The 21,351-nt window shown below is 42.0% G+C and overlaps 1 protein-coding gene across 5 annotated transcripts in view; it reads right to left on the bottom strand.

Annotated features, from left to right (window-relative positions):
* Window positions 1-21,351, bottom strand: part of LOC138947868 (solute carrier family 49 member 4-like) — a 63,828-nt gene that overhangs the window by 10,013 nt on the left and 32,464 nt on the right. For 4 of the 5 annotated variants that reach the window (XM_070319427.1, XM_070319430.1, XM_070319428.1 and 1 more), the window contains exons 9-11: window positions 20,513-20,580; window positions 13,851-13,969; window positions 11,871-12,053 (exon numbers count right to left, since the gene is read on the bottom strand). In XM_070319427.1, the coding sequence (XP_070175528.1) occupies window positions 11,871-12,053; window positions 13,851-13,969; window positions 20,513-20,580 (370 nt within the window). Of the gene's footprint in view, window positions 1-11,870; window positions 12,054-13,023; window positions 13,308-13,850; window positions 13,970-20,512; window positions 20,581-21,351 lie in introns of those variants that run through there. The other variant, XM_070319431.1, reaches the window with a different exon arrangement.

Below are 21,351 nucleotides of genomic sequence, written 5' to 3'. Positions count from 1 at the left end.
AGCGCTGCTACTAATTTATTCACCTCCCGTCGTGAAAGTGTTAACAGTTTCAAACCATACTGAGAGAGAGCGAGAGAAAGAGAGAGGGTGAGAAAAAGAGAGAGAGAGACAGAGAGAGAGAGGGGGGACACACCTTCTCAGCCGCGCTGTGCAGGTCAGAATTCGGTTCGCGGCCTAGCTGACCCAGTTGTTCCTGCCAGTGCGCCCGCACTGACTGGTTACCAGGGCAATGGAAATTCAAAATGGCGGCCAGCAGAATCTCACTATCTCTGGCGAGTGCTGTTTTTAGGAGATTTACAACACATTCCCTTCATTCTAATGCCCCACTATCTTGCACCAGTCTGTCAGCCAGGCAATTAGCTTGCTGTGTGTCCAGCCAGGGATGTTTATCCCCACTGTAATTGATAGTAGGCAGCTTCAAGTGAAACTGGCCCCTTGGCACTAAGCAGAAAATGGACTCCAGATGTTAAAACAAATGCCCGGATATCTCAGTTCCCTCTAATCTTGTAGCTTTGCTTGAACTTAGACCTGTTGGCAGAGTTGCTATGCTGCTGGTTGCAATAAACAGTTCTGGGGAAGCAAGACTTGCCTGGGGAAAAAAAGGGGGGGGGGGGGGGGGTCATGGGTTTGGTCAGTACTTTGGGAGAGTGTCTACTCCCACTCACTGTGCTCTCTGTTCTGTGGAAAGCAAGCACTAGTGGAATGAATATGTGCCTTATCTAAAGGAAAGTGAATGTGTTGGTATCTGTGCTGTTTTATTTTGTTGTTTTTGTGTGGACGCCTGTACACAACACCGCTTTCCTTACCCGAAGCCGTGACAACTGAACTTTGGAAGAGTACACCTCTTCATTACCTCCAGAGATCTTTCACTTCCAGCTGACTACCATCCCACCCCCCACCCCCTTTGACAACAGCTGAAACAAATTAAAAAACATGTTATCTGACAAGTGTACACGCCCATGCTTTGTAAAAGCTTTCATGCTTCATGTATAAAGGTTTTAGGTCTTACTTAGCACATGTCTTCGACGTCAAGTGTTAGGTTGAAACGCGCGTCCTCATGCCAAATCTTTAGCATCCGCTTTACAGGGAATTGTTTGTCACGAAGTGGTTTGCATGTGAATTTATTATGCGTGTTCTGCCCTTTTGCACTGTCTCTACCCTTTCACACCAAACACTTCAAAAACAGAATTTGGGAGGATGCAGGCTCATTATTTCCTCAACCAAAACAACATACTTCTTCACTTTAAATACATCAATACGAACAACTTTTCAACACACAGGTCGCACAATCTTCCAGCTTTCACTCAAGGCATGTAAATACATATTATAACAATTCTTTCTCAAATATAGATTAGCGCACACAAGAAGGTACCAACAGACACTCACGAGTTCGTCTCACGGCTCACTGCATGTCGCCAGTTCACTTACTTGTCCCGCTGAATCGTCGTAGAATAATGAAATCGGATGCCAACACACAGAGATGCTAAGACACACCTTTCGCTGAAGATGCCAACACACACCTTCCAGTGAAGATGCCAACCCGCACCTTTCTCTGAAGATGCCAACACACATCTCATGGAAGATGCCCACACACACCTTCCAGGTTTCTCCCCGAGAAACCCTTCCGCCCGTAGCGGAAACAACCGTCGACAGCTACGACCGGTCTCGATGAAGACTCCACTCGTCTAGTCATCTGCGCAGAGGTGGTCCCTTGCTTCCACCGTCGTCTAGCGCTTCTCTCGTGTAAGGTCCCTCCCTTATACGCCATGGAAATCCCTCATGGAAACTCCTAAAGAATTTAACCAAGTCTTAATACAACATTCTCTAAAACCATCTCTTCTTCCAAACGTTCATGTACCACTCATACATCCTCGTTCATTCACAGATTCAATATCCAAACTAACACTTAATCAATGAATAACACTCCCCATACAAAGCATGACCGTCTTAAACATAACATAAATGCCTAGCAATTATGTTCAAGAAATTCCCCATTGAAAAACCGTGAAACAATTACATCAAGAATTCTCTCAACGCTTCACACTAAGATTGGGTGCACTTTATACACACTAACCTTTACGCTCCAGCTATGTATTCCAACGTCACTAATATACAACATAGTAAATCATTTACCTTAAGAGACCCGTCTCTTGAAAGAGTACTTGTTCCCAGAACAAGTCTGACACACGCTGAACAACCTTCCCGGTTGGAAATCTCACACGCTGTGACGTTATTTACCCCAGACCAGCTACATGTCTCAAACACAACTCACATCAAGCTAAGCCAGTTTTACGTGCAACACCCGAAACACGTGAATAACGCCAGTCCGGTCAGCTACCCTCGCCTGTACAACATTTAGGGAGGTTAAAAACACGACGTGGTTTCACCTCACAAATATGCTACTCACATCTTTGTGACATCCCCCTTCCCGGGGACAAAAGAAAACTCTCGAGTTTTCTTTTGATCAAAGCAACTTTCTTTTTCCACACATCCCATAAACCTATGGTATGCTCTGATCTACGAATGACCTGGACAAAATGTCTGTCAACGTATTCCTGTCTCATGCTATTGGATGAACCTCGAATGCTAATTCTTGCCGTTAAAGACACCACCGCATCACATGTTTTGAAAATTTCATCCATCTTTCCAAACACCTGCTTCATTTCATCCTTTTGACCATCTGTCAAACCAGGATCAAAAACAATATCTCTGACTATCTCTTCCTTCCCCTTAGGCAATGTAGGTAACGGCAACGTTTTCCTCTCCTCAGTCTGAGGTAACACTGCAACCTTTGCCTCTTCACCTTTACTTGAGACAACACCCTGACTGCCACAGTCAGATCTCAGTGGAATGCTTTCGCGATATCCATTACTTACTTCCTCAATATCAACAACTTTCTCTGCACAAACTGCATACTTCTCATCCTCTCGTGACACACTCAACACCTCTTCCAATGTCTCAACTTCTCTCAGCAAACTTTCCAGATCCTCCTCGTTAACCGACAAATCAGGAGTAACCACATTTTTCAATGGCACCGGGGAATCCTCCAGTCTCTTTTTGGCTTTTGCCCAACTCGAACCACACACGACCTTCTCAAGTATCATGTCTTCAGTGATTTTCTTGTGACTTACATCAGCACACAATCCAACACCCTGCGTATTCCCAAGGAATAAATCTACTCTGGGTACCACACCCCGAAGATTACCTATCACTAGGTCAGCGACTGGGTCTGTGAGCACACAACATTTCAACTTTCCCTGAAAATATGGGGTATCGACAACCACTTCCGCCAATGGATACAAATCAATCCGTCCACTAAAACCCTTCACTTTTTGGACCTCTCCCTTTATGTACTGGCTTGGTAAGACCAACGACTTCCTTACCCCAGCTACATTAGCTCCTGTGTCTCTCAGTACTGAAACTTGCTTCCCATTAACGATACCTTCCGCTAATGGCAACGACCCGAATGCTGCCGAGCTTACCAACACTCCAGCGTCCTGACAATCCGCTACCGACTTCGCTGAATATGCTACCTGAAAACATTCTCTAGCGTAATGGCCCAACTGCCCACATCTGTAACATGTGTCCTGATTTTGCTGTTCCGTACCCGTACCTCTAGTACTTCCTTGCTGCCAACCTCTTCTACCCGGCCTACGATCATCTCCTCTGCCTTGAAACCTGGTATTTCTGCTCATACCCTCTTGTCTTCTGCCACTATCACCTTGACCTCGATTGTAAGACTGACCCGATCCACGATTCTGATTGAACGCTACGTTTCCAGTCCCCAAAGGATTTACTTGACTCTTTCTGGCCAAACATTTATTTGGATGGGCCGATTTGTACATTTCTGCGCTAGCAATCATGTCTTTTGAATTTTTACAATCACGTTCTTTCAAAAAGACTGCCAAATCAGTGCATACACTGGTAAGAATCTGTTCACACAACACAAAATCAAACAAAGCTTCATATGAGGTTTCTATATCAGACAAACTCAACCAACGGTTGAACAAATGCGTCATCCTTGTTACGTATGTGCCAAAACTTTCATCAGCCTCTGGCTTCGTACTGCGAAATTTCTCCCGAAATCCCTCTCGAGTGCACTGAAACTTCTTCAACAACTCTTTCTTCAAGTCTTCATACGACAAAGTACCCGTTGAAAACAACGAATGAAACAATGACAATGCTCCACCCTCCAGATAAGCTGATAAGTATGTAGCCCACTCTGAATCATTCCATTTGTTCGCCTTTGCATGCGTTTCAAATCTGAACAAGAAACTGTCAATGTCATCTTTATCTTCCTTGAACATGGGGAGTTTTGGGTACTGGGGCCTAATGCTGGGACCTGATCTCCCACCTGCATTTCCACCTGTACTTTGCTGCGCCTCTTTCTTAAACTCCAAATCCATTTTCCTTGCCTCAGTATCTGCTTCTAGCCTCTTTGCATCTAATTCCATTTCTAACCTTCTTGTCTCAGCCTGAGTTTCTAATCTTTTTGTCTCAGCCTCAGTTTCTAATCTTTTTGTCTCAGCCTCAACTTTCTTTGTCTCAGCCTCAACTTTCTTTGCTTCAACCTCAGCTGCTACTTTCTTTGCTTCAACCTCAGCTGCTACTTTCTTTGCTTCCCTTTCCTGAATTCTCTCTTCTCTATCCATATGATCCTGAGCAAACTTAAACAAAGCTTCTGCCTTTAAGCCATGCTTCTCTCCCAACGCCAAATAATGATCATATGTGCTACCACCAGTATCACTATGCTCAGCCATCTTTACAATGTCAAAATATCAAAGTAATCTCAAAGTAATACAATGGATCAAGTAACACAAGTTTCACGAAATTGCTTTAGGTATCAAAAGTTGTATCATACACCACTTTCTCGCAATACTAAACACACACAAAAGAGTATCATAAAATACTAAACTAACAGAAATCTTGTGCCTTTTTAAAAACAATCCTCAAATTGTTTACTACTTAACTATTTACACAACCAGTCTCAAAAATAAACAATAAACTTTATAGAGTTCAACAAAAAAATTATAATTTAGAAAATATCAGATTAAACAATCAATAGCAGCTTCAAACACTTGTCAATCAATGTCAAACTTAAACTAACAACTTTAGAACATCAACAACAACAAAAATAAAAAATAAATTAACTGGAAATTTCAAAGTTTCTCAAACCCAAATAACACACTTTAAATGAAAATTTCAATTCCACACACCACTAACCAGCGTCAGATCCTTTAAGGAAAATCAATCGCCCGAGCAAAACCAAAACAAAATTTAAATGTTCACACAACAACAACAACCAAAAAAAAAAATTTACCCAAAATTTTGTCTAAGTACAAATGTTTACAAATTATTACTAACCACAAAACTTTCCCCAAACCAACAACTAAATATCAAACACTAGTATAGGGGAGATAATCACCCTATTACTAATCCAACTACAAATAGGAACAACAATAACAATAATAAACCAACACTTTTCAAGCCAGAGTACACAACTAAAAAAAATATCAGAGTCCAAACAAAAAAAAATAAAAAATTTCAGAATTTATACACACAAAAAATGGCACACCCTATACTATTTTATTTAAAATAAGCCTGCACCTCAACGACACCAATCATACACAACAATCAATCCAAGATAGAATCTAAGAAAAATAGTTTTTAAAAAACTTATAGGAAAGGGAGCTAGAATTTAGATAGAAAGATAGATAATAAATACACAGAAAAGGAAGCAAACAGAATCTAAGGCCCTCTCTACGTAAGAAACTATACAATTACGTAGACCCCTAGAGCTGGAGAGGGGATGTCCAATAACATACACATAAACAAACACTACAACACGCAAAGTATCAAAGTATGTATAATTAGCTACACTAAGGCACTTCTTTCTCAATTTCTCAATTTTCTCCAATGAAAGGGAAACAACTGCTTTTTAACTAGCACAAAAATCTATCCTTAGAAACAAAAACCTATTTAGGGCTAAATCGGGGTCACCACTGTCACGAAGTGGTTTGCATGTGAATTTATTATGCGTGTTCTGCCCTTTTGCACTGTCTCTACCCTTTCACACCAAACACTTCAAAAACAGAATTTGGGAGGATGCAGGCTCATTATTTCCTCAACCAAAACAACATACTTCTTCACTTTAAATACATCAATACGAACAACTTTTCAACACACAGGTCGCACAATCTTCCAGCTTTCACTCAAGGCATGTAAGTAGAGGTTACATGCCGAGTCTCAGTGATTATCAAAAATAATGGTCGAAGTTAGCGGATCATGAAAAATGCGAGCTTTAGCGAGCTTTTTCATGACCGCGAACTGAGACCATTATTTTTTATAATCACTGAGACGAGGTGTGTAACCTCTTTATTCCTCCTTTCTTCAGTTATTCAAAGAAAACAGGAGTTTTTTTGCGAAAGTTTGATCGAATCCTATTCTCTCAACCAGTCAACCTGCGCAGGCGATCGATTAATGCGCGGTTGTATAGTTCCGTGCAAATCATTCCATTCTGTTAACACTTCTTGTCAGTTTTCCTATTTTGGGCTAAAATCAAGTACACAGATATGCTGTTATTCTGCTGTGGCGGCAAAGGCAGATATTGTGTGTTCTGTATATATGTTTTGGTATCGCTCAGGATAATGTTTTTTCGTCAAATGGGACTAGCAGACGAACTTTTGCACCCGTGTTCCAACGTTAAAAACTGTATGAAGTTCAGTTTTCTGGGGAAAATAGTGTATGAAACCCCTTTATGTTGTTTAAATTGATGAGATGTGTGCATTTGGTTGCGTGTGATCTGTTTATTAAATGAAATATTGTTGAAAACTGACCGTCGGATTGCAGTCTGTTGTCGAAGGAACTGAGTGAAAAGGAGGGGAACTACTCTTGTCGCTAGACAAAGTATGAGTTACTTGCCTTGGGAAATTGCTTGTGATGAACGGCTTGTTGAGCACGGCAGATGAGATTCAGAAAACAACCGAACTCATGGATTTTATATGGAGATTCATGTGTTCAGGCCTGTAGTTGTTAATTTAAATGCGGTGTGTTTGTATTGTTTGCTCGAGAGATGTATACTTCGTACATTAGAGCGTTCGGAACTTTTCAGTCGCAAAAAGTAGTACCGAAACAGAACAACCTCTTAACCCATTGCACTATCGAGGATTCAGGCTGTTGCTGGGTCGTTATTTGTTTGGTTGCTGGGTCATTATCGAAAAATAACTACCCCTACAAGTTTACAGAGATAAAGAAGCAGAGGGGGGAATAAATACATATTATAACAATTCTTTCTCAAATATAGATTAGCGCACACAAGAAGGTACCAACAGACACTCACGAGTTCGTCTCACGGCTCACTGCATGTCGCCAGTTCACTTACTTGTCCCGCTGAATCGTCGTAGAATAATGAAATCGGATGCCAACACACAGAGATGCTAAGACACACCTTTCGCTGAAGATGCCAACACACACCTTCCAGTGAAGATGCCAACCCGCACCTTTCTCTGAAGATGCCAACACACATCTCATGGAAGATGCCCACACACACCTTCCAGGTTTCTCCCCGAGAAACCCTTCCGCCCGTAGCGGAAACAACCGTCGACAGCTACGACCGGTCTCGATGAAGACTCCACTCGTCTAGTCATCTGCGCAGAGGTGGTCCCTTGCTTCCACCGTCGTCTAGCGCTTCTCTCGTGTAAGGTCCCTCCCTTATACGCCATGGAAATCCCTCATGGAAACTCCTAAAGAATTTAACCAAGTCTTAATACAACATTCTCTAAAACCATCTCTTCTTCCAAACGTTCATGTACCACTCATACATCCTCGTTCATTCACAGATTCAATATCCAAACTAACACTTAATCAATGAATAACACTCCCCATACAAAGCATGACCGTCTTAAACATAACATAAATGCCTAGCAATTATGTTCAAGAAATTCCCCATTGAAAAACCGTGAAACAATTACATCAAGAATTCTCTCAACGCTTCACACTAAGATTGGGTGCACTTTATACACACTAACCTTTACGCTCCAGCTATGTATTCCAACGTCACTAATATACAACATAGTAAATCATTTACCTTAAGAGACCCGTCTCTTGAAAGAGTACTTGTTCCCAGAACAAGTCTGACACACGCTGAACAACCTTCCCGGTTGGAAATCTCACACGCTGTGACGTTATTTACCCCAGACCAGCTACATGTCTCAAACACAACTCACATCAAGCTAAGCCAGTTTTACGTGCAACACCCGAAACACGTGAATAACGCCAGTCCGGTCAGCTACCCTCGCCTGTACAACATTTAGGGAGGTTAAAAACACGACGTGGTTTCACCTCACAAATATGCTACTCACATCTTTGTGACATTGTTTTCCTGGCCGGGTGCCAAAAACGTGAAAAGCGTGTAAAGCTAATATCTTCCGTTTGCCTACCGTTAGGATGTAGAGATTTTTATTAATCTCTCTTTCTACAAGTACTTACCAGTTCCATTTAACTTTGCATACCATGCTAATAACTCAGTAAAACAAGAAGAGCAAACGCTCGATCGAGTCACTTTCGCAGTTCTGAATATTATATGAGGCATCAGATGGACAGGAAGAAATTGCTATTCACAACACAATGAGTCACGTTCACATAAAATTTGAGCCCGGTCACTTTTATAGTTTCCGAGAAAAGCCCAACGTTAAGTTGTGTGTTGCTGAACAGAAAAGGCTAGTTATCTCCCTTGTTTTTCTGATAACGTTCGTAAAAGGCTACAGATGTAAATACTTTGATGTAAAGAATAATCCTACAAAGTTTCAATCACATCCGATGAACTTTGTCAAAGATATAAAATGTCTAATTTTTCCTTTGACGCTGACCTGTGACCTTGAAAAAGGTCAAAGGTCAACGAAACCATCGTTAAAGTGTAGAGGTCATTGGAGGTCACGACTAAACAAAATATGAGCCCGATCGCTTTGATAGTTTCCGAGAAAAGTTTGTCAAAGATATAAAATGTCTAATTTTTCCTTTGACGCTGACCTGTGACCTTGAAAAAGGTCAAAGGTCAACGAAACCATCGTTAAAGTGTAGAGGTCATTGGAGGTCACGACTAAACAAAATATGAGCCCGATCGCTTTGATAGTTTCCGAGAAAAGTCCAACGTTAAGGTGGTGTCTACGGCCGGCCGGACGGCCGGACGGACGGACGGACGGCCGGACGGACGGACGGACGGACGGCCGGACGGCCGGCCGGACAGACTAACACTGACCGATTACATAGAGTCACTTTTTCTCAAGTGACTCAAAAACTTAATAGCATCAAGCTTACACCTCTATGTGGTATAGCCCGGTTTGTGTGCTATTCCCTATAGCCCGGGCGTTTCCCGCCACTGGGATGGGTACCTCTAATAGCCCATAGCCCGGTGACGTCATAGCGGTATTCCCCTGCGCACGCACTGGCGGTAAGCCTATCATAACGTAGTAGAAACGTAATTTTTTGCACAAACCCTTGGCCCCACAATTCCAAGCTACTCGCCATATTTGAGCTCAAGTGACCCCAGAGTACCAGAGATACAGTCCCCATGCTTTACTGGACAATCAACTAGACTTTCAAACAATCACAAGAGCAAAACCTAAGTATAGCCGGGCTATAAATAGCCGGCGGCTAAAAAAAACCTCCCAACCCCCAAGATATTGTTGACCAGAGCGAGCGAGCCTTGCTTTCAACCACAACCAGTCAGGATAGAGATTCAACCCTCCAGGAGCGTGGGGGATCGCTCAGTCGGTAGCAGCACTGGCATGAAACCAGTTGTCGTTATCATTGTAGGTTTGACCCCTACGTTTCGGCAAACGATTTATTTCTCAGAGTCAACTATAGGCAGACTCTCCTCGGTGTCCGAACAACCCTGTATACACGCATGTGCACGATAAAGATCCCAAGTTCACAGTGAAAGTCTCAGGGCTTGGAAACATGAACACATACATAATAATAATAATAATAATAAATGAGCATTTATATAGCGCAACATCATAACTTTACAATTATGCTCTTTGCGCTTGACACATTTAACTGATCTTAGCAAAGAGAAGACAACTCATTCCAGTCATGCAAACGTGACCAACGCTGACGATGTGTTTGACTCACAGTCAACTCCCAAACATACGCATTTTTGTGCTGTTTTGTGTTTTTTTCAAGGCAAAATTGCATACACATACATTTTTCATTTAGCCGTTCTGACCGTTTATGATTAATTCTGATCTAAAATAAATTCATCAGAGTAACCAGAAGAGGTTCAAAATCCAGAATCAGAAAAAAAACGAAAATGACCAGGGAACACAAAAATTACTTTTTTCACTGTGGTGTCTGCCCTTAAAATTAAAACACAGTTATACAAGCATTTACATCTACATTCATAGTCAACAACGCTTAATTAAAAGCATACACCATCACACATACATTACAAAAGATTCTTCCACTAACTAAGTAATAAAAACATGAATAAAATAGTTAGTAAAAAACAAGGAAATACCAGCTGAATACCCTTAATCAAACAGAACATGTTATCAACAATGCTGAAAACAGTCCTAGATGTTTATATACATTATCACTAAAACAACAAATACACTACATGTAGCCTACTGATGGACTGAGAAAACAAAATCAGGGGTTGTATTTCTTGAAGAGGTGCGTTTTAAGTGCTCGTTTGAATGCTTGGGGTGACTGAGAGTGGCGGATGTGAAAGGGGAGAGAATTCCATTGTGTGGGTGCGCAGAAAGTAAAAGTGCGTTGTCCGTATGTTTTGGTTTTGGTGTGTGGAATGGTAAGGATGCGACAGTCAGAAGAGGCACGGAGTTGTCTTGCTGGAGAATAGACGGTGAGGAGTTCAGAGAAGTAAGCAGGAGACGAGCCAGAAAAGAAGTTAAAGTGTTGCGTGATCTCGTTTTCGTGCTTTGAAAAAGAGAACAAGAAGGGCAAAGCCCATACGACTCACATGCTTGACCTTGACCTTTACATGACCTTGACCTTCAGCTAAACCTAGCAATGACATCATACACTAAGAACTGCTTTACACATTTTTCCTACCAAAATACATGTGACCTTGACCCAAGGTCAAGGTCATCCAAGGTCATGCAACACAAAGCTGTTAATTCAAGACATAGGAAGTACAATGGTGCTTATTGGCTCTTTCTACCATGAGATATGGTCACTTTTAGTGGTTCACTACCTTATTTTGGTCACATTTCATAAGGGTCAAAGTGACCTTGACCTTGATCATATGTGACCAAATGTGTCTCATGATGAAAGCATAACATGTGCCCCACATAATTTTTAAGTTTGAAACAGTTACCTTCCATAGTTCAGGGTCAAGGTCACTTCAAAATATGTATACAATCCAACTTTGAAGAGCTCCTGTGACCTTGACCTTGAAGCAAGGTAAACCAAACTGGTATCAAAAGATGGGGCTTACTTTGCCCTATATATCATATATAGGTGAGGTATTAAATCTCAAAAACTTCAGAGAAAATGGGGAAAATGTGAAAAATAGCTGTTTTTTAGACAACATTTATGGCCCCTGCGACCTTGACCTTGAAGCAAGGTCAAGATGCTATGTATGTTTTTTGGGGCCTTGTCATCATACACCATCTTGCCAAATTTGGTACTGATAGACTGAATAGTGTCCAAGAAATATCCAACGTTAAAGTTTTCCGGACGGACGAACGACTCGGGTGAGTACAAAAAAGACTCACTTTTGCTTCGCATGTGAGTCAAAAATGGGTAGCACTGCACTGAATGGCAACTCGCTTACCCCAGTGAGAAGCAGCCCGAATTTCCATGAGGGTGACCTCACAAGACGATAGAAAACCAAAAACAATACCACTCACCTATACTGGGATCGAGCATGATCAGCAGGAACACGCCCCCAAAGATGCTGTTGAGCAAGGTGAGCAACCCGTTGGCAGTTCCCTCCCCTGTGGGGTAACACACCTCGCACGTCAGTTCGAAGATGAGCGGGGTGGCTGCGTACACCGCTGTGGTGCCAACCACGATGGCACTGATGTACATGGCTGAAAGAAAACATACAGATCATGATGTACATGGCTGACAGAAAACACACAGATCATGATGTACATGGCTGACAGAATACACACAGATCATGATGTACATGGCTGAAAGAAAACACACAGATCATGATGTACATGGCTGACAGAAAACACACAGATCATGATGTACATGGCTGACAGAATACACACAGATCATGATGTACATGGCTGACAGAATACACACAGATCATGATGTACAGTCGAACCCACTTAAAACGAACACGCTAGTTACGAATTTTTACTTATAACGAATTAGTTTTAAGTTCCCAACTGAATACCTCTTTCTTCATGCTTAAAAAAAATGCTTAAAACGAATTCTTTATAACGAATTTACGCTTATAACGAGCACTTTTTGGATTCCCAAGCATGCATAATGTCTGTAATTTACTCACGCTTATGACGAAATCTTTAAACTCGTCCCGAGATCGACATATCATGGGAATTTGAGAAGTTTGAATACACGTGTGTCAAAGTCTTCCCTTGCGTCGACTGCTTGAACCATTGCTCAACCGATCACTGAATAAAGTTAAACTGATTACACTGTACTCACAAAACAATTTCAAATTTAGAATCAAAGTGATTGATAGCTCAGACACTGAACATGAATGACTGACTGACGTTTATTTCCTTCGCGAATACCAAAAACGAAACATCGAACGGAAGCCATTGCCAAAAAATATAGATGCCAGAGTGGTTTCCCTTGGACAAGGGAAACCACACTCTCAACGTTTGCGTTCGCCGGTTCGCGATAGTTTATCAGTCAGTCAGTGCTTTCGATTTGGATGTGAACATCATGTTGCAACAACAACAAAAAAAAACTAAATTGGCCAAGGTTTGCTACCCGTCGCCAAGGTAAGTGATTCCGGACAAATGATAGGAACACCGCGAATGTGGACAGTGTCAGTGTGTGCGCGTGTGTGTGACCAAAAACGTAACAACTGGATGAAACATCTGTGTGCTCACTCTCACTCAAACTCAACAATCATCACTCAACATGAGACACACATGAACATGTACCTGAATATGTCACTTTATTGTCTAAACGTGAAGCAGCATGAAAGTTGCGAAAGAAACAAATTGAAACACCATAAAATGTACAAGACTTAAAAAAAAAAATTAAAAAAAAATCGATCAATTTTCTTAATACGAATTTTGGTTAAGACGAACTTTTTTTCCGATCCCCAGTGATTCGTCTTAAGCGAGTTCGACTGTACATGGCTGAAAGAAAACACACAGATCATGATGTACATGGCTGAAAGAAAACACACAGATCATGATGTACATGGCTGAAAGAAAACACACAGATCATGATGTACATGGCTGACAGAATACACACAGATCATGATGTACATGGCTGACAGAAAACACACAGATCATGATGTACATGGCTGACAGAATACACACAGATCATGATGTAAAATAAAAATTAAAAAATTAAAAAATAAATCCCTGCGCTTAGAACTGTACCCACGGAATACGCGCGATAAAAGCCTCATGTTGATTGATTGATGTACATGGCTGAAAGAAAGGCCACACACGTATTCCAACCATAAATGCAGAGTTGTATGATGCACATGGTTGAAGCAGAGACAGGGAAGATAATGAGGGGACAGGTTTTCTTTGCTCAGAATGGAACACTTCTTAATACCCAGACATGCACACACTCCCCCCCCCCCCTCCCCCAACATCTGCAAAACCACAACAGAGCAAAATAAATCCCCTAAGCTCAAAATGACTTGACAAATCCAAAGGCACCCCCACCTGGAGTTAAGTGTATAATACTGTCAGCGGCCAGGGCGAAGGTGAGAAAAGCCGCTGTGCCCAGAGCATAGAAGAGCACCACGAACCACTTCATCGCTCGCTTCAGGCGATCAGCCAGTCTGCACACATATATAGCTCTCTCTGTGACTCACGCACACACACACACACCTACACAGCTCTCTCTATGACACACTCATACACACACACTGACACACACACGCTGACACACACACACTGTCACAAAGATGTGAGTAGCATATTTGTGAGGTGAAACCACGTCGTGTTTTTAACCTCCCTAAATGTTGTACAGGCGAGGGTAGCTGACCGGACTGGCGTTATTCACGTGTTTCAGGTGTTGCACGCAAAACTGGCTTAGCTTGATGTGAGTTGTGTTTGAGACATGTAGCTGGTCTGAGGTAAATAACGACACAGCGTGTGAGATTTCCAACCGGGAAGGTTGTTCAGCGTGTGTCAGACTTGTTCTGGGAACAAGTACTCTTTCAAGAGACGGGTCTCTTAAGGTAAATGATTTACTATGTTGTATATTAGTGACGTTGGAATACATAGCTGGAGCGTAAAGGTTAGTGTGTATAAAGTGCACCCAATCTTAGTGTGAAGCGTTGAGAGAATTCTTGATGTAATTGTTTCACGGTTTTTCATGGGGAATTTCTTGAACATAATTGCTAGGCATTTATGTTATGTTTAAGACGGTCATGCTTTGTATGGGGAGTGTTATTCATTGATTAAGTGTTAGTTTGGATATTGAATCTGTACGGAATGTGAACGTGGAATGAACGAGAATGTATGAGTGGTACATGAACGTTTGGAAGAAGAGATGGTTTTAGAGAATGTTGTATTAAGACTTGGTTAAATTCTTTAGGAGTTTCCATGAGGGATTTCCATGGCGTATAAGGGAGGGACCTTACACGAGAGAAGCGCTAGACGACGGTGGAAGCAAGGGACCACCTCTGCGCAGATGACTAGACGAGTGGAGTCTTCATCGATACCGGTCGTAGCTGACGACGGTTGTTTCAGCTACGGGCGGAAGGGTTTCTCGGGGAGAAACCTGGAAGGTGTGTGTGGGCATCTTCCATGAGATGTGTGTTGGCATCTTCAGTGAAAGGTGCGGGTTGGCATCTTCAGTGGAAGGTGTGTGTTGGCATCTTCAGCGAAAGGTGTGTGTTAGCATCTCTGTGTGTTGGCATCTGAATTCATTATTCTACGACGATTCAGCGGGACAAGTAAGTGAACTGGCGACATGCAGTGAGCCGTGAGACGAACTCGTGAGTGTCTGTTGGTACCTTCTTGTGTGCGTTAATCTATATTTGAGAAAGTATTGTTATAATATGTATTTACATGCCTTGAGTGAAAGCTGGAAGATTGTGCGAACTGTGTGTTGAAAAGTTGTTCGTATTGATGTATTTAAAGTGAAGAAGTATGTTTTGGTTGAGGAAATAATGAGCCTGCATCCTCCCAAGTTCTGTTTTTGAAGTGTTTGGTGTGAAAGGGTAGAGACAGTGCAAAAGGGCAGAACACGCATAATAAATTCACATGCAAACCACTTCGTGACAGTGGTGACCCCGATTTAGCCCTAAATAGGTTTTTGTTTCTAAGGATAGATTTTTGTTGTAGTTAAAAAGCAGTTGCTTCCCTTTCATTGGAGAAAAGTGAGAAATTGAGAAAGAAGTGCCTTAGTGTAGCTAATTATACATACTTTGATACTTTGCGTGTTGTAGTGTTTGTTTATGTGTATGTTATTGGACACCCCCTCTCCAGCTCTAGGGGTCTACGTAGTTGTATAGTTCGTACGTAGAGAGGGCCTTAGTTTCTGTTTGCTTCCTGTTCTGTGTATTTATCATCTATCTTTCTATCTAAATTCTAGCTCCCTTTCCTATAAGTTTTTTTTAAAAACTATTTTTCTTAGATTCTATCTTGGATTGATTGTTGTGTATGATTGTTGTCGTTGAGGTGCAGGCTTATTTTAAATAAAATAGTATAGGGTGTGCCATTTTTTTTTTTGTGTATAAATTCTGAAATTGTGTTTTTTTTTGTTTGGACTCTGATTTTTTTTTTAGTTGTGTGGCTTGAAAAGTGTTTTTGTTATTATTGTTATTGTTTTTCCTATTTGTAGTTGGGTTAGTAATAGGGTGATTATCTCCCCTATACTATTGTTTGATATTTAGTTGTTGGTTTGGGGAAAGTTTTTTGTTTATTTTTTTTGTAAATTTGTTTTGTTTTTTTGAGTTAGTAGTAATTTGTAAACATGTGTACTTGGACAAATTTTTGGGTACATTTTTTGTTGTTGTTGTTGTGAACATTTAAATTTTGTTTTGGTTTTGCTCTGGCGATTGATTTTCCTTAAAGGATCTGACGCTGGTTAGTGGTGTGTGGAATTGAATTTTTCATTTAAAGTGTGTTATTTGGGTTTGAGAAACTTTGAAATTTCCAGTTAATTTATTTTTTATTTTTGTTGTTGTTGATGTTCTAAAGTTGTTAGTTTAAGTTTGACATTGATTGACAAGTGTTTGAAGCTGCTATTGATTGTTTAATCTGATATTTTCTAAATTATAATTTTTTTTTTTTGAACTCTATAAAGTTTATTGTTTATTTTTGAGACTGGTTGTGTAAATAGTTAAGTAGTAAACAATTTGAGGATTGTGTTTAAAAAGGCACAAGATTTCTGTTAGTTTAGTATTTTATGATACTCTTTTGTGTGTGTTTAGTATTGCGAGAAATTGGTGTATGACACAACTTTTGATACCTAAAGCAATTTCGTGAAACTTGTGTTACTTGATCCATTGTATTACTGTGAGATTACTTTGATATTTTGACATTGTAAAGATGGCTGAGCATAGTGATACTGGTGGTAGCACATATGATCATTATTTGGCGTTGGGAGAGAAGCATGGCTTAAAGGCAGAAGATTTGTTTAAGTTTGCTCAGGATCATATGGATAGAGAAGAGAGAATTCAGGAAAGGGAAGCAAAGAAAGTAGCAGCTGAAGCTGAGGTTGAGGCAAAGAAGATAGAAGCTGAGGTTGAAGCAAAGAAAGTTGAGGCTGAGACAAGAAAGTTAGAAATGGAATTGGATGCAAAGAGGCTAGAAGCAGATACTGAAGCGAGGAAAATGGATTTGGAGTTTAAGAAAGCAGAAGCGCAGCAAGGTACGGGTGGAAATGCAGGTGGGAGATCAGGTCCCAGCATCAGGCCCCAGTACCCAAAACTCCCCATGTTCAAGGAAGATAAAGATGACATTGACAGTTTCTTGTTCAGATTTGAAACGCATGCAAAGGCGAACAAATGGAGTGATTCAGAGTGGGCTACATACTTATCAGCTTATCTGGAGGGTGGAGCTTTGTCATTGTTTCATTCATTGTTTTCAACGGGTACTTTGTCGTATGAAGACTTGAAGAAAGAGCTATTGAAGAAGTTTCAGTGCACTCGAGAGGGATTTCGGGAGAAATTTCGCAGTACGAAGCCAGAGGCTGATGAAAGTTTTGGCACATACGTAACAAGGATGACGCATTTGTTCAACCGTTGGTTGAGGTTGTCGGATATAGAAACCTCATATGAAGCTTTGTTTGATTTTGTGTTGTGTGAACAGATTCTTACCAGTGTATGCACTGATTTGGCAGTCTTTTTGAAAGAACGTGATTGTAAAAATTCAAAAGACATGATTGCTAGCGCAGAAATGTACAAATCGGCCCATCCAAATAAATGTTTGGCCAGAAAGAGTCAAGTAAATCCTTTGGGGACTGGAAACGTAGCGTTCAATCAGAATCGTGGATCGGGTCAGTCTTACAATCGAGGTCAAGGTGATAGTGGCAGAAGACAAGAGGGTATGAGCAGAAATACCAGGTTTCAAGGCAGAGGAGATGATCGTAGGCCGGGTAGAAGAGGTTGGCAGCAAGGAAGTACTAGAGGTACGGGTACGGAACAGCAAAATCAGGACACATGTTACAGATGTGGGCAGTTGGGCCATTACGCTAGAGAATGTTTTCAGGTAGCATATTCAGCGAAGTCGGTAGCGGATTGTCAGGACGCTGGAGTGTTGGTAAGCTCGGCAGCATTCGGGTCGTTGCCATTAGCGGAAGGTATCGTTAATGGGAAGCAAGTTTCAGTACTGAGAGACACAGGAGCTAATGTAGCTGGGGTAAGGAAGTCGTTGGTCTTACCAAGCCAGTACATAAAGGGAGAGGTCCAAAAAGTGAAGGGTTTCAGTGGACGGATTGATTTGTATCCATTGGCGGAAGTGGTTGTCGATACCCCATATTTTCAGGGAAAGTTGAAATGTTGCGTGCTCACAGACCCAGTCGCTGACCTAGTGATAGGTAATCTTCGGGGTGTGGTACCCAGAGTAGATTTATTCCTTGGGAATACGCAGGGTGTTGGATTGTGTGCTGATGTAAGTCACAAGAAAATCGCTGAAGAGGTGGTACTTGAGAAGGTCGTGTGTGGTTCGAGTAGGGCAAAAGCCAAAAAGAAACTGGAGGATTCCCCGGTGCCATTGAAAAATGTGGTTACTCCTGATTTGTCGGTTAACGAGGAGGATCTGGGAAGTTTGCTGAGAGAAGATGAGACATTGGAAGAGGTGTTGAGTGTGTCACGAGAGGATGAGAAGTATGCAGTTTGTGCAGAGAAAGTTGTTGATGTTGAGGAAGTAAGTAGTGGGTTTCGCGAAGACATTCCACTGAGATCTGACTGGGGCAGTCAGGGTGTTGTCTCAAGTAAAGGTGAAGAGGCAAAGGTTGCAGTGTTACCTCTGACTGAGGAGAGGAAAACGTTGCCGTTACCTACATTGCCTAAGGGGAAGGAAGAGACAATCGGAGACATTGTTTTTGATCCTGGTTTGACAGATAGTCAAAAGGATGATATGGAACAGGTGTTTGGAAAGATGGTTGACATTTTCAAAACATGTGATGCGGTGGTGTCTTTAACGGCAAGAATTAGCATTCGAGGTTCATCCAATAGCATGAGACAGGAATACGTTGACAGACATGTTGTCCAGGTCATTCGTAGATCAGAGCATACCACAGGTTTATGGGATGTGTGGAAAAAGAAGGTTGTTTTGATCAAAAGAAAACTCAAGAATTTTCTTTTTTCCCCGGGAAGGGGGATGTCACAAAGATGTGAGTAGCATATTTGTGAGGTGAAACCACGTCGTGTTTTTAACCTCCCTAAATGTTGTACAGGCGAGGGTAGCTGACCGGACTGGCGTTATTCACGTGTTTCAGGTGTTGCACGCAAAACTGGCTTAGCTTGATGTGAGTTGTGTTTGAGACATGTAGCTGGTCTGAGGTAAATAACGACACAGCGTGTGAGATTTCCAACCGGGAAGGTTGTTCAGCGTGTGTCAGACTTGTTCTGGGAACAAGTACTCTTTCAAGAGACGGGTCTCTTAAGGTAAATGATTTACTATGTTGTATATTAGTGACGTTGGAATACATAGCTGGAGCGTAAAGGTTAGTGTGTATAAAGTGCACCCAATCTTAGTGTGAAGCGTTGAGAGAATTCTTGATGTAATTGTTTCACGGTTTTTCATGGGGAATTTCTTGAACATAATTGCTAGGCATTTATGTTATGTTTAAGACGGTCATGCTTTGTATGGGGAGTGTTATTCATTGATTAAGTGTTAGTTTGGATATTGAATCTGTACGGAATGTGAACGTGGAATGAACGAGAATGTATGAGTGGTACATGAACGTTTGGAAGAAGAGATGGTTTTAGAGAATGTTGTATTAAGACTTGGTTAAATTCTTTAGGAGTTTCCATGAGGGATTTCCATGGCGTATAAGGGAGGGACCTTACACGAGAGAAGCGCTAGACGACGGTGGAAGCAAGGGACCACCTCTGCGCAGATGACTAGACGAGTGGAGTCTTCATCGATACCGGTCGTAGCTGACGACGGTTGTTTCAGCTACGGGCGGAAGGGTTTCTCGGGGAGAAACCTGGAAGGTGTGTGTGGGCATCTTCCATGAGATGTGTGTTGGCATCTTCAGTGAAAGGTGCGGGTTGGCATCTTCAGTGGAAGGTGTGTGTTGGCATCTTCAGCGAAAGGTGTGTGTTAGCATCTCTGTGTGTTGGCATCTGAATTCATTATTCTACGACGATTCAGCGGGACAAGTAAGTGAACTGGCGACATGCAGTGAGCCGTGAGACGAACTCGTGAGTGTCTGTTGGTACCTTCTTGTGTGCGTTAATCTATATTTGAGAAAGTATTGTTATAATATGTATTTACATGCCTTGAGTGAAAGCTGGAAGATTGTGCGAACTGTGTGTTGAAAAGTTGTTCGTATTGATGTATTTAAAGTGAAGAAGTATGTTTTGGTTGAGGAAATAATGAGCCTGCATCCTCCCAAGTTCTGTTTTTGAAGTGTTTGGTGTGAAAGGGTAGAGACAGTGCAAAAGGGCAGAACACGCATAATAAATTCACATGCAAACCACTTCGTGACACACACATACACAGCTCTCTCAATGACACACTCACACACACACACTGACACACACACACACAAAACATACACAGCTCTCTCTATGACACACTGACACACACACTGACACACACACACACTGACACACACACACACACACTGACACACACACACACTGACACACACACACACACTGACACACACAAAACATGATACTACAAAGTAAACTCACGCTGCAAACAGCACAGACATGACACAGCCGCCACACGTTGCACCAAACCCGATCCACCCTGCCTCACTCTGCAACACAAGGTCAACACAAGGTCAAACCCGATCCACCCTGCCTCACTCTGCAACCCAAGGTCAACACAAGGTCAAACCCGATCCACCCTGCCTCACTCTGCAACCCAAGGTCAACACAAGGTCAAACCCGATCCACCCTGCCTCACTCTGCAACACAAGGTCAACACAAGGTCAAACCCTATCCACCCTGCCTCACTCTGCAACCCAAGGTCAACACAAGGTCAATAACCAGGTCAATAACCAGGTCAAACCTGATCCACCCTGCCTCACTCAGCAACACAAGGTCAACACAAGGTCAAACCCGATCCACCCTGCCTCACTCTGCAACACAAGGTCAACACAAGGTCAAACCCGATCCACCCTGCCTCACTCTGCAACCCAAGGTCAACACAAGGTCAATAACCAGGTCAATAACCAGGTCAAACCTGATCCACCCTGCCTCACTCTGCAACACAAGGTCAACACAAGGTCAAACCCTATCCACCCTGCCTCACTCTGCAACACAAGGTCAACACAAGGTCAAACCCTATCCACCCTGCCTCACTCTGCAACACAAGGTCAACACAAGGTCAATAACCAGGTCAATAACCAGGTCAAACCTGATCCACCCTGCCTCACTCTGCAACCCAAGGTCAACACAAGGTCAAACCCTATCCACCCTGCCTCACTCTGCAACACAAGGTCAATAACCAGGTCAAACCCTATCCACCCTGCCTCACAACATCAACACAAGGTCAATAACAAGGTCAATAACAAGGTCAAACCCTA

This window comes from Littorina saxatilis, linkage group LG14, assembly GCF_037325665.1.
Source record: "Littorina saxatilis isolate snail1 linkage group LG14, US_GU_Lsax_2.0, whole genome shotgun sequence".
In the NCBI taxonomy this organism is placed as follows: Eukaryota; Metazoa; Mollusca; class Gastropoda; order Littorinimorpha; family Littorinidae; genus Littorina; species Littorina saxatilis.
The sequence above is the reverse complement of the archived record's forward strand: the minus strand, read 5'-3'. Positions and strand labels throughout refer to the sequence as shown.